Source organism: Coptis chinensis, chromosome 6 (assembly GCF_015680905.1).
Source record: "Coptis chinensis isolate HL-2020 chromosome 6, ASM1568090v1, whole genome shotgun sequence".
NCBI classification, from domain to species: Eukaryota; Viridiplantae; Streptophyta; class Magnoliopsida; order Ranunculales; family Ranunculaceae; genus Coptis; species Coptis chinensis.
The window spans coordinates 56,343,424-56,357,366 of NC_141461.1; the positions used below are offsets into that span (position 1 = coordinate 56,343,424).

The 13,943-nt window shown below is 35.2% G+C and overlaps 1 protein-coding gene and 1 long non-coding RNA gene across 15 annotated transcripts; both read right to left on the reverse strand.

Moving 5' to 3' along the window:
- Positions 1 to 886: 886 nt before the first annotated feature.
- Positions 887 to 9,593, reverse strand: LOC147493695 (putative clathrin assembly protein At5g35200). 14 transcript variants are annotated; one of them, XM_086566962.1, is made up of 17 exons: positions 8,630 to 9,252; positions 8,374 to 8,519; positions 8,189 to 8,280; positions 7,783 to 7,928; positions 7,509 to 7,627; positions 7,297 to 7,346; positions 7,130 to 7,194; positions 6,917 to 6,982; positions 6,667 to 6,765; positions 6,486 to 6,563; positions 5,610 to 5,764; positions 5,410 to 5,485; positions 4,923 to 5,040; positions 2,517 to 2,743; positions 1,952 to 2,154; positions 1,814 to 1,855; positions 887 to 1,486 (listed from the first exon to the last, which is right to left on the reverse strand). In XM_086566962.1, exons 1-4 carry the CDS (start codon positions 8,782 to 8,784, stop codon positions 7,869 to 7,871), a joined length of 453 nt encoding a protein of 150 aa, XP_086423088.1. In that variant the 5' UTR covers positions 8,785 to 9,252; the 3' UTR covers positions 887 to 1,486; positions 1,814 to 1,855; positions 1,952 to 2,154; positions 2,517 to 2,743; positions 4,923 to 5,040; positions 5,410 to 5,485; positions 5,610 to 5,764; positions 6,486 to 6,563; positions 6,667 to 6,765; positions 6,917 to 6,982; positions 7,130 to 7,194; positions 7,297 to 7,346; positions 7,509 to 7,627; positions 7,783 to 7,868. The 14 variants fall into 14 exon arrangements, with proteins under 14 accessions (XP_086423088.1, XP_086423087.1, XP_086423086.1 ...); XM_086566961.1 differs by having other exon boundaries at positions 7,509 to 7,630; XM_086566960.1 differs by having other exon boundaries at positions 7,509 to 7,630; positions 7,783 to 8,110; positions 8,630 to 9,249.
- A 253-nt stretch (positions 9,594 to 9,846) lies between these two features.
- LOC147493696 (uncharacterized) lies at positions 9,847 to 10,427 on the reverse strand. The gene is made up of 3 exons (XR_015199318.1): positions 10,324 to 10,427; positions 10,074 to 10,167; positions 9,847 to 9,986 (listed from the first exon to the last, which is right to left on the reverse strand). It is a non-coding gene; the product is annotated as an uncharacterized LOC147493696 (long non-coding RNA).
- Between the last annotated feature and the right edge of the window lie 3,516 nt (positions 10,428 to 13,943).

Consider the following 13,943-nt stretch of genomic DNA (forward strand, 5'->3'; position numbering starts at 1 on the left):
TTAGAAAGACATAAGTACAGCTTATTTCAATAGCATATTAAGTTTGGCTATACAACTTAATTCACCATATAAAATGTTATCACATATACTCATCATCATATTTGTAATCATGACATTAAAACTTGGATGAATTGTCTAAGCAACTAAGTCTGACATAAAAATCTTATAGGACATTGATTCCATCATAAGGACAAATAGTTCACTGAATACAATCATAATTCATTCAATACGATAGTTAAAGAAACTTCATGTCATCAATCCAATATGAAAGGTAAGTGTAAGACATTATGCATAGTCATGATTTTGATAGCCCATCCTTGTACTAAAGAAGAAGACTAAAAAAAATTGCATTCCGTTTGTATAGATGCAATTTTCGGTGCTATAAAATGTGATCCTCACCGAGATACGACACAATTCACCTCATCTATATGTTTATGCTTTTGTAACTAGTTTAGTGTAACTAACTACTCAATCAAACCACAACACTACCTAGAAAGACTACTAAAAAGAGTACTACAGTATCTTCTAGTATAGGCTCTAGAGACATTGACTTAGTTATACACAAATGAAGACGCAATTACCTTAAGACCAGGGTGCCCATGCATTGACTGATCAATGACACAAACAATAAACAACTGTACTGAACTCAACAACACAAACAATTAACTCAAACAAAAACCAATAATCAATACACTACTAAAATTATAACTAGTCCGTTAAGTAGTGTTCACAATTGATTGTCTCATTTCAATTAAATTTTAAATAAATGTTAATAAAGTTGAGTACCTATTGTTGATGTTAGGTGTAGCTTGCAACATTTTTTTCTGACTACATAAGCTCCACAATTTTTGACCTTCAATCTCGGCTTCTTATGATCCTCAAACATGAAACAATACGACATATATTTTTTTACCAATAATCCAATAATCACCCTAACAAAAAGAGCAAATCATTAGAGGCAAACACCAACAAAAGAACTTTTCCAATGTGAATTTTTTTGATGAAACTATATCGGTAATATTGAGATTCTATTTTGTAGTGTGTCCAACTCAATCGGACTAGAACCATCATGGATCTGTAATTCCTCATGAAGCCCACACACTCGCTACAAAAGAAACAACTTTACCCGACAGACAATAACTGTCGCCAAAAATATTACCCGACAACCAAAAATTGCCGCTCGACCGTCAGAAAATGCTCGGTAAGCATAGGCTTCCGACAGTTATTAATGATCAGAACAGGCCGTCGGGGTTGATGATCTATGCTAACGGTTATTTCCACTATTTTGGACCGTCAGATATTGACTGCTTGCTGTCAACCGTTGGCTATACATGCTGTCACTAGCCGTCGGATAGGATAAGTGTTATAGGCCATGTATAACATGTATCCTAACCATGTATCTGTTGGCTAATTCTTTCAAGTATCCCAATCCCAACATTACATTCTTTCCCCTCCAATTACATCCTTGCAGGTTCCCACTCAAATGCTACAAGCTCCAATATATTCATAAAGAAACAATTAGAACAACAAAATGCTAAAATTAAAAATACCTTGCTAAAAAACATTGAATAGTTTGTGACTTGCATAACTACAATAATAATTGCCTAACATGATTGTTCAAAGAAGAAACAAGACTCCAAACTAAGATAAGAACAATATCGGGGCAAAATTTAAATTTAAGAGCTAACAAAAAATGTAAGACTGAACAAACATCCCTTAATGTATTGCTAAAGCTATTCCCAATAACTTACAAGGAATGGTTTTACTAAAACCAACATTTACAAAGTATGAAATTAAATCTAAGAGCACTCACCCTATTTCACATAGCAACCATCAGAATGTACATTTCAAATTTCTGTACGGAGAAAAAAGACAGAAAATGAAGTTGTTAACACCCTACTGAAAAGCTTTGATAATAGTATAATATTGATCCTACAGAAAGCATCCACACCTTTTCTCCTTAACAAAATGAGCCACTGCAAGAAGCTTGTATCCAGTAATGTTCTCTATTGCAAGGTTGATAAGGATGGCAATAACCCCAGTTAGCAGGCCAATAAGGAAAGCCAATGTCCATTTTAGGAAAATATATTGCATAACTTCGATTTTTGATCGACCCCTCCAATCATGCTTGAAAAGTTCTCATTGATCCTGCATCTAGGACATTAGAAAAAAAAAAAAAATCATTATTCATGGCGAAAAGAAAAGTTGCACATAAGGCAGGAAGCTCGATGTCGATCTTTAGTAAGGAACAAAGGTATTGTATCGTTTTTTCGATATAAAAAAATGCAAAGAATCAAAGCTGTGTAGAACATATGCATGTAACATTTTCTTCAATGATTGACAGTATGCCTTTTTATATTGTTACTATCTTTTATTTATGTTGTTGGGATATCTGCTTTGCATCAAAAATACATTTTGTCCTCTTAAGAGTCAATGAATTTCATTAGAATAGAGTACTAAAAGTGGTGTCCTGAATCCTTAAAAACAAAGAAATAAATCACGGTTGGAAAGCTCACCCTAATGGTAACAAATTCTGGAGACGCGCACTCAACTTTTGCGCTTCCCCATTCTTCTTTTGCCACTACCTTGACTAAATAGGTTGTTAGGTATAAATCTCCTCAGCCGATAACTCCCAGAGGAATCAGTTCGTGTTTCCTCATAATAACCTTTTGATTCTGATCGGGCTTCCACAAAAACACCTTCCTTTGGCTGGCCAGAGAGTAGTGAAATAGTACCCATAGCACTAGAAAAAATTCACACCATATAAGGAGTTTACTTTTGAGGATTGTAGTTAAAATAGTTTTCATTGTCCTTATAAAGGAAACAAGAAGTGAAATACGCATATGAACTACTAATACTAAGGTGATTTATTGCAGCATTGAGCCAAAAGTCATAACGATCACTAACAACCTTTCCTGACTTATTGCAGTTTGGAGCCAAAATTCACATTGATCACCAATATGTGAAGACAATTTAAAAACAATTAGGTGCAAATCATAGACCAGTTTGTTTATTACTGTTGACATATATAAGCCTCTAATATATTAATAGAATTGACCCTTCACATAAGTTCGAGCTTATAGAGAAATTGGCAATTTAACATGGTATCAAAGCCACTGGTTTCTGAGAGGTCTCGGGTTCAACTCCTACCAGGTGAAGATGTCCAGTCTTTCTACTTATGTATTTCCAGCGTGTCCTGCTGAGGAAGAGTGTTGACATATATGAGTCTCTAATATATTAATAGAATTGACCTTTCACATAAGTTCGAGTTTATAGAGAAATTGGCAATTTAACAATTACCAATACCACTTTAGTTTTCAACCCATGCAATCTTTAAAACGTCTCCATATTTGATAATTTTTATATAATAGATATGTTATATAGCTATTACCCTACAAAAATAAATTATAATGAAAACAACGGTGACATTGCTATAACCCTTCTCTTTAGCCTTGCATTTTATCTCCTATTGACAAGACGACATTAAATGCAAAGCATTAATTTTTTAGACATCGATCTAAGTTTTTACTTTAACACCACTCTACATATAGATATTATTGAACTAGAGGGAAGCTATATTAACCGACAAACCCGTAAGCAACATGAGTAGCACGGAAAAGCGACCTCTTTTCGACTCACTTTGAGCCAAGTTCTATCACATGTCTTTGAAGGTGAGAACGAATATTCCTACATCATAATATAAAAATAAAAGTTAGCGAGTTTGGTATAATATCATTTGCTTAGCGCTTTAGCTTTTACAAAGTAGCTTATGGAACCCCTTTCCTAAAAATATAAAGGCGTAATAACTTTGACCACATCATCCAAAAGAAAATAAAATTCCCTTAACCCGTGAGGGGCATGGCAATTATTTGACACGACTAACCAACATATATATGAATGTAACCAATCATATGGAAAAGAATATATATGAATGTAATCACAAGTTTAATTATAATAAAAAGGGGTAGGGGACCTCTCTAAAATCCTCACTTACTGGTAAAAAAAAAAAAAATAGACGAATAAATTTGTTCTATACACAACAACACCCATCTCTCTTGAAGAGACTGAACCCCTAGCAGATATGAAATCGGGTAAGCCATAGCCCTATAGTCTACCTCAGCACTCAAACGAGCCACAAGGCTTTCATTAAAAAACTATGCCTACTCAAGACGTTGTCCCGTTCATTCGTTCAATATAACCGATGCTCCTTACACTGGGCCAATAACATTGAATATAGCAGCCGGATTATATAAGATCTGATTTTGAACAAGTGGATAATTACTCCTTGCGTCAAATCTACATACTAGAATACTATGCTCAAGCTGGGTATGTTTATTACCTGTGTTCCAGTGTCAACATTCTTTATCTGTTTATGTTTGAACGTGATTATCAATATGTGGGTGTATTACTGTGTTAAGGTGTAGTATGTAAGTTGGTACATATTCTTATGCAAGTTGCCCACAGCTTAATTATACTAATATACAAGTATGAGGAGAAAAAGACCAAACATAGAACAGGCCAAAACAATCAATCATCTCTCTGTTCTCTCCATTTTCTTCATTTTGTAAAACTTCACTTATCTTGAAAAGAGAATGATATGGATGGATGCACATATTTAAATACTGGTCATATGCTTTTGACCAGTGTGAGCAATCAGATGGGAATTACGGATGAACAGAGAATTAAATATAAAATGACAAGCACAAAGGGAAGAAGTATTCTAGTTTGCTTTATACTTGACAATTTTTTTAAAGTAACTAACTATTGACAATGCATTTTTGTTCGTGGGAAAGTTAATTTTAAAGATCAATATGGAATTAAACGAATAGAAGATACACATGAATTGTAATTTGGTCACAGAATCTAGTTATACTTGGAAGGTGGATGTAGGAAAAATACAATGGAGAAATTGAGACACTTACCAGTTTATTCGCAGATGCAGCACTCTCATTTGAGCTTGGGGAAGTAACAAGTGCCAACTCCCAGCCTGCTCCACTAGCAGAATTGTAACCAGTAGAGGGGCATCAGCTGAGGGAGTAGCTACAGCAGCAAAAGAAATTTTAATTTAGTTGAGCTGCAGCTTGACTCATCCAAAATTTCAAATATTATGAGAAGAAACTTTAATGTAGTTGAGACTCGAGCAGACTTGCCAAGTCGAATTTAAGCCCAATGGTTTCAACGTGGTGACCAAGATATGGATATCACAAAGGGCAAGGGAAAACTTATTTCCTCACTCAAGTAAAACCTATAGCGGGTTATAAGTATAATTACTCTTGCAACTTCCCCAAAATAATCTTTCAAATCTTTCTATATACCGTGTAACTTATTTATTTCTCTTCATCTTCTTTAGTTGAAATCTTAAGTTAATTGTAGATTTTGCACTATCAATAATAAGATGACAGAGATTACCAACTGGAACAATGGCAAGAGCAAAAGCATTTTTCTCATCAAGGTCTGAAGCATATGGAGTAGCATCATTCAATCCCTGGAAGCCATGTGATTTTCAGAATTTTCAGCAAGGATCACAAATTCCGACTAATATACAAATTGGTAACAGACAAGTATACAACTGTAAATCATGAAAGACGTAAACTGGTTTGACTAGTTACCAATAGGTCAGGCGGTTCAGAAACCCAAGTTTGAATTTCCACTTCAACTGTTTCTGCTGGAGGGGGAGATAGTGAAGTATGGTCTCCTCTTCTGAAGTTTTATTGTACTCAATGGCTAAGATCTTTTTAGGAGCAGCAATTTTGTCAACAGAAACCTGCTTAATGATATGAAGAATCACAGATGAGGGGAGATTATTTTATTAAAAAAATAAAAAATAAAAACATTGCAGAGCAGGGCAGTATGGCAAAGACTTCCTTATTGGACAGAAGATGGACTTGGGTGAGATACATAATAGGAATAGAGCATCAGTTAGTGACAAACTTCAACATTGACCAATCAAACCAGTAATTCTTAATCATAAGAAATTCCCACAAGTCAATATCCCCATGTTTTTAATACTTCTACTCACAAGACCATTTTTGTTATTAAAAAAAAAACATTTGCTAAGAGTTAAGACCATTTGTCCATTTGTTGACACCCATATCTGTCCAAACTCATCACCTCTGTGACGAACAAAGACAGCTAGCATGAACACCATGCAGATGAAATTATAAGTATTGCAAATGTTTCAAGCTGTATAGCCACAAGAAAATGACATCTCCATGTACAGCTGCAAGCAATTATCACCATGTTACTCTATTCTAATCAATAAAATGGAGATTTTACCCTCTGTTTCAGATATATTAATAAACATTTTCTTTTAAACGAAACGGTGTTTTTACAAATTAACATGATGTTACTAAGAGCCGATAAACAGGATTTCAATTTTTGGTCAGCAACAATTAAGGACGGTCAATTTTAAATTCGTATAATGATGACGCATTTATACATCTCAACAAGTTTTCCTGACATTTAAGAATAGTAATTGTCCCTACCTTATTACTGTGAACTGATGAGGCTCGTGGAGCATCTCTCACATACTCTTCCATAGCTGTTAAAAATGATGCTGGGGCCTGCACATAAGCAAAATAGTTTAGTAAGGTCTTGTATAATAGCAACAATAGCCTAAGCTGTTCACTTGTTCAGGTATCCGTTAAAAAAACATTCAAAAGGCACCAGTAGAAAACCAGAAATCTGTTCAATCTTGATAAACCTCTCTCCACGACCAAGATCGATGCTTTTGCATATTTCGTAAAACTCAGACAGTCTCTCCGCCTGGAACTCGAGGGGAAAAGAAAAGGAAATGTTACAAGGCTAAGACAGTTACATCATAACATAGAAGAGCCCATATAAGATATCTCCCTAGAGAAAAGAATACAAGGATATAGGAATTAACAATATAAATAAATATTATGACAAACGATACCTGCTGACCCGCCCTCCGGTATATATCAAGTGCTAATACAGCATCATGCCGTGGCATCTCAAAGAACTACCACAATCCCATTAAAGAAAGCATTAAATTGCAGAACGGCATACTAAACATCCATTACCAAATAATTGACCGCAGCACCACTAATAGCAGCATAGCATGCCACAATGAATTGCAAACTTTAAGTTTAAAGGGGAAGGACTATACCTTATCAACATTTTAACTGTACCATCACTAATAGCACTGTAAATTTTCTTGCTTTCTGCAGCAACCTATTTGACATTACCAAAAAGGACAAAAAGAACTGAATTTACATTTTGCAAGAATATCATCCTAGAGAAATAACAGAGATACATCACATGTTAGTCAACTACCATTGAAAGTGCTAGCTGAATAACAAAATTATAACCGCTGCTCCTTGTGGCTGCACATCAAAAATCATAAACAAATTTTAATCTTCCACTTATTTACTTGGAGAAATTATGTAGTTGTGTGAATCTATTAGGTTCTATATAGTTCTAAGACATGGAAGAAGTATTTAATTTGGCATCCTTTGACACTTGAATGGAAAATCGTCAATGTGTACCTGGCAACCAAGAACACGAAAAAGAAGCTGTTGCAAAGCTGGTATTTGCTCAAGTAACTCAGCAGTATCCAGATCCCTTGTTCTCCGGAGATAATATCCAAACCATACATCATCATGGACTACTACAGATAAGAATATGTATGGATTTAAACAAATGTAAAAGGAAGAGATGGGTTGTCAATGCAATACAAAAGGTTAAGCAAGGTTTGAAAAAAGATTTGCATGCAGCCCAGTAATATATTATCAAGGAAATCAAATCATTTAGATTTCAAACCTTTGAAGCCTCAATATTGTAATCAACATCATCATACAGAGGCCCACCAATAAAGAAACCATCTGGTCCAGTTGTCGTTTCCAGCACTAATTCACCTTTCTGCAGACCCTCGATATACAATCCCGGTCGACCAGAAAAGGACCGTCCTACAGATTGGAACTGTCGGGTAATCTTTCTCGAGTTTGTCGCGTAAAGTCATTTTTTTGGTAGTGACTCTTGGACTCATATCATTCACTGAGAGCTCAGATCCTTGTGTAACAGATATTTGTGATGTCACTGAATCCTTCATAATATGTTGCTCAGTGTGTATAGAGGAAGCTTGCCAACCCTTGTTACCAACAGCAAGCTTGTAAGCATCACCTAGATCCATCAAATTGAACTTTGATTGACCCGGATTATTTGTTACCTGGTTCGTTTTCAAACCCTGCCCAGCTGTTGTAGGCAACACACAATCTGACAAAGATACTTGCCCAACATCAACACTTCCCAGAACATCAACTACAACAAAGCATACCATAGAAGAGAAAGGTCATAAAGGAACTTAAGATTGGAGAAGGAAAAAAAAATAGAGAAACAAAAAAATCCACTCACAAGTTTCTCCTGATACTTGAACCAAGTCTTTTTCTAAGCCTGATCTTGTTGCAACAAACAAACCAGTTTCTGATTTATAGACTCCTCCGCTCTCATTTGTAGATGTTCTTACAAGATTACCGGTACGGCGGTACCCATCACACCAGCTGAGATAAAACAATCGACACAACAGAGATGTCAAATAGGTAAACATAATATTTGAAAAAGTAAAAGAAAACAATGAGATGAAATTTCAAAATACAAGTTCCCTGGATACTTCAACAACAATTTCCACAAATGTGATTGTGAGGGAACATCATCTAGTGAAATGAGATCCAACACTGCTGGAGTGTGGGACTTTTGCTCCAATTGTTGCCAGTTGAGCTCCTCCAAACCATGCCCAGTAGCCATACCAGAGGCTGAAGATGTCATATGATGCAGTTCACCAATATCATGTTGTTCATGATGAACTAAAAGTGACGGAGGTATGGTGTCCTAATCTATCAACTTATTTGGGACCAAAACCTCAACAGATGCATTGAGCAAAGTGTCTGAAACAATGGTGCGAGGCACTGGTTGAACAAACCGAACAGCCATTTCTTTCTTGTGGCTGTTGATTTCACGACCCAGAGTATTTGTCATCTGAGAGAGGAATTTCCGACTCAGAATCAGATGTAATCTTCAGCTCGCTGTTTCCAACACAAGATAAAGGATCAAATCCACAACTTGGGTGAGAATGTGCCACTGACCCCTCACCTATACAATCCATCAAAGAAGTTGAATTCACTATATCCCACTGAACCTGGTAAGGGACCATCACTTTCAGCAACCTTATAAGCAATTATTTTATTCTGAAGCAATTTGGGGGTATATGGCCTTGTGTCCCAAAACTCTTCTCAACAGGAACAGTGTCTTTCACTTTCGATGAAGCAAGCATACGATGCTTAAGTAGCAGTTTCTTATCTACAAAACCTTCATGATCAATTACCAATTTACCCACCAATAACCTATATGTTTTAGAGTTGGATTTCTTTTCTGTGACAGATGAAAAGAGACAAGCTTCACACATTCCATGTACATCAGAAAGCTTAAAATGTTAAAAGGAATCATCAATGGCAAAGTTAAGAACCTTATCAACTTTGGTTCCTTGCTTTTCCAGCATCCCGTCAAGTTGCACAAAAGGAAGATACAAACAAGAGAAAATTTCAATAAAATGATATTCAAACCAAGAAAGAAAATATGGGACGAAAAAGAATAAATTTATAGCGATAAATGAAAAGATTGTAAACCTTTTTCTGCTTGAACCACAGTTCTAGGTAATCCATCAAGAATGAACCTTTCTGACATGATGGCCTCTTCATTGCTTCATCGATTATTCCAACAACCAAGTCATCAGTAACAAGTTCTCCTATAAACGAGCTCCACAATCAGGAACGACAACAAATATAAACTTGTCTCATGACCAAAGAACACTTTGTAAAGTGTATACCTTCTCCATTGCTTCTTTCGCCTTAATTTCAAGAGGTGTTTTAGTAGAAACAACAGCTCTGAGCATATCGCCTGTAGCCAAGTGGCACAAACAACAGTCATCCTTGATAATAGGAGACTGGGTTCCTTTTCTGATCTGGGTGGACCTGTCAGTCAACTAATTTTTTATTAATAGGTTTATCATATGTATTTAAATAAATCTTTAATCTAAAATGATAAAAAAATACACATACTTGACACCATAATCTGGAATGGAATTTTTTTTCCATGTGGACCAAAAACCAGAATGCTGACAATGGTATATAAACATTGCAACAACACGTTCACCTAATCATACAAATGTTTTATGTAATATTCGATGTTGTCACTCAATAAGACGGTAAGGAATTATCCCCTTGATAATCTAGAAAAAATTGTTACAAACAATTGAAATCAATCCTACTCACTTTATAAAGCCTTAAAAGGCAGTAAAAGTTTTAATACCTTTGAAAGTTTGAAACTCACATCCAAATTCTAAGCTACAAACACAGACAAAGTACGACTTTACAGCCAAAATTATAGTCAAATCAATCAATTAGGGGTATAATATAAATCAAAAATAAAAAATAAAAATAAAAATCATAATGTTTAAAGCCCCAAAATGAAATACCCATTCATCTCGCTCAAGAATCAGCAAAACATTAAAAAAAAAAATGTATACCGATGAGAATGAGACGCTTATCGGGTTTGGATTGACACTTGAGCCGACGAAAAAAAATCGATCATTGTATTATCTACTGATGGCACGTTCTCCAAATCCACTGCGGTAGAGCTCGCCATTATTTTATTTTTCTGTCTCTCTCTGTGAAGAACCCCCGGGATTGGAAAAATGAGGAGTTTTTTTGGGTTGGTGTAACCAAATATTGAAATTATACCTGCCTGCCAATTTGCAGACGTTGGTTTCAAAGCTTGAAATTAGCAAAAGCAGATCAAGTCTGGAACTGAAATCTTTAGTGGCGAGGTGGAGAGAGAAGATAGTAAACTTTATGACGGTCTCTAAATGTTTTAGTGGGAAATTGAAATTTGGGCGGCATACTTAAATTTTTCACCGAGATAACAGGCGGGAAGAAAATGGTTAAGGGCTGTCAGTCACATCTTCTTCTATCTAATCTATCTAACAAATAGAGAAGTGTGGGGCCAAAAGCACCTATCTAATGGTAGGTAATCATTCTTACCAAAATATGACTCGGTAGATCTAAGATCTAAGTGTGTGGAGAGTTTGTACAATTTTGTTAAGTGCAATCAATACCATTAAATCTATCCAAAAATCAGCTAAATGTCAACAATTGCTGCTAGACTTATAAATTGTTGTTGGGCTAGCCCATAAACCGCTGTTGGGCCTCCATTTTGACATGGTGGTAGTGCACAATTGCTCCGACCCAATTGATGCTATTGGGCTTATGAATAATGGGCAATTGGGATGGCCTCATACGAAAGTCGCGACAAGTTGTTGGGGTAAGCGCCCAGCTGCCGAGGTCTCATCGTAGTAGAGCGCGGCATACCAAATGAACGCATACAAAATAACGACTTTGGAAACAACTTTGTGGGCGGGCACAACATGGTTTCCACTTTCCATAACCAAAATCGGTTCTTTTAACCGTGATTGGGACCCGATCCCGGTTCAAACCATCGGTTCAACTAAAACTCTTATGGTTCTTTGTTAAGAAAAGTAGTAAACCATATATTTAATTAATGTTAACAAATATAAAATAAAAATAATTAATATTTGGGTTGAGTAAAAATCACCGAGTTGAACCGATTTTTTAACCGAGTTTAATGGCTTCTAACTTGAATCGAATAGTTCAAATTGGTGTTGAAACTGGTCTATGTTGAACCAAGGGTAGCTCCGACTCTGCTTCATGCTTGAACTAGCCGAGTCGTAAAACCATGGGCACAAGCACTTGTACTAGAACAAATGCTACTAACCCTACACACGACTTGGTTCGATTAAGCTTGACGTAGGAAATTATGAGTTGGCAAAAGATAGCTTCAATCATATTGTCAACCGGTGCACTGAGTTGAAAGACTTGATGGGCATATCATAATTGATGTAGATCTCAACATTTATGCCAACTTGGTCTATTTGAAAACGATATTACTTAACTTCTGGCTAGATGATTAAACATGATAAAACTTTAGGTTTGCATTAGAATCACATAACACTAAATCTTAATCTATATAATCTTAATCTTACTCTGTATAACTAATAACTTTACGTTGAGTAGATGCCTTATTTGAATTTTGATTCCCGGGCATAAAGGATGTAAAACATGGGAATTAGCTAAGCTAAGCAATATTTCTCTAGAGATTGCTACAAACTTCGAGTCAAATGTAATAAATCACATTACATACACTAAATTGGTGTTGCTATCCTCAGTTAGTAATTACGCCTAAGCAATCACCTATAAATAGGAGAACCATAACTACTTAGCATGACTTTGATCCTTATCTACCAAGGCAACTTCTATCATGGGGTGAATATTGTTGTTATTATACGTGTCACATTGTGATTATCTTGTGACTTGGGGATGAATTTGTAACATTTGTAAATACATTACTTACATTTCTCGTACCTCGGTATTTAAAAGATTACTCAATGAATCTTCAATTGGACACCTTAACTATAAGAGCATAGGATAATTCCATTTCATTGATGACTCGGCCTATTCACTTGTTAAACTTAGTTTCATGTAAGAGTTATAATTGGACAAATTTTTACTTAAGAACAAAGAATCTAAAGAGTTATTATTGAACGAAATAACCCTAATTGAAAAGTACCTCTATACAAATCATATTAAAATGAATACTACAACATCTCGACACAAATCATTTATTTCAAAATTTCAACATAACCTCTTTTGTATTTTTAACGTTTTTAAGAATGTGAGACCTGTCATAATGCATTTTCAACCAAATCCAATCATTTTCCAATCAATCCAACAAAAGCAAGGAAACAATAGTTTACAATACATTACGTAAAAGAATATAACATCGCTCTCCCAGAAGACGTTATTACATATACAAACAACACTAAAGGTTACACGTAGGGTGCAACATGTTCCAATCTTAATGTACACGCACCTAAGAACATATTATGTCAAATCACATACCAAAATTCATTCATAAAACAAGATTCAAATGAATACATTTTATTTCTTCTTCATTTAAATCATATAAACGAATTCCCCGCGTATTTAACTAATTAACATGTGAAGGTAAAAGACATGCATTAAGCTTACTTCATCGTTTAGTATCATCTTACTCAAGGTAGACACGGAATTCACAGATTAATAAAGAGAGGTCGGTGTAGTAAAAGATGTAGATCGAAAAGCTTGGGCTCCAAAACTTTAAAGGACATTCATACTAAATATTACACGAATATTTGCAAATGCCAATTTTAAATCTAAAAGTGTAGCAAATATATGAAAACTTAAAATTCTTGATGAGCCCAAGGCATTCTGAAAATAGTAATAAAATTCAAGTTCATGCAAATAATTAAGAGAAATAAAATACAAAACCAGTTATTTCACTAACAACAAACTCAACCATACTAACATTTAGTTATGATTTTAACCATACTCACATGCCACGGATTAAATAGTGAGACCACAAAAGGTCGAGGATGGTAACAAAGAAATGCTTGAGAGCTAAAATTCAAACCCCATGAACAGTTACAATGTATATTTTAGGTTGTACATGTATATAAAACGTGTCATTGCTTTAATGCTTAGCATTAATCTTAATAGTTAGTACAAATTGTCCACCCCAAACTTCACCACAAGTATTTCCAAATCTCCCAATATCGAATTCTCAATCAACACAAACACATATATTATAAGATACGTTTTAATCATAAAATACCTATAAGGGCCTACCTTAATTGGATGAGATTTATAAAGAAGATTTTTGCAACTACAAACGCTCTATCTTCAGACTCTTTGGCCTTCACTAGTTCAGTTACACACTCCTTTACCTGTATTCGTATGGTATTTGGCCCTAACTAGAAATTAGATTTTGTTCTGAGAAACAAAACAACTTAGACACCATTTTAGTGAGAAGTATTG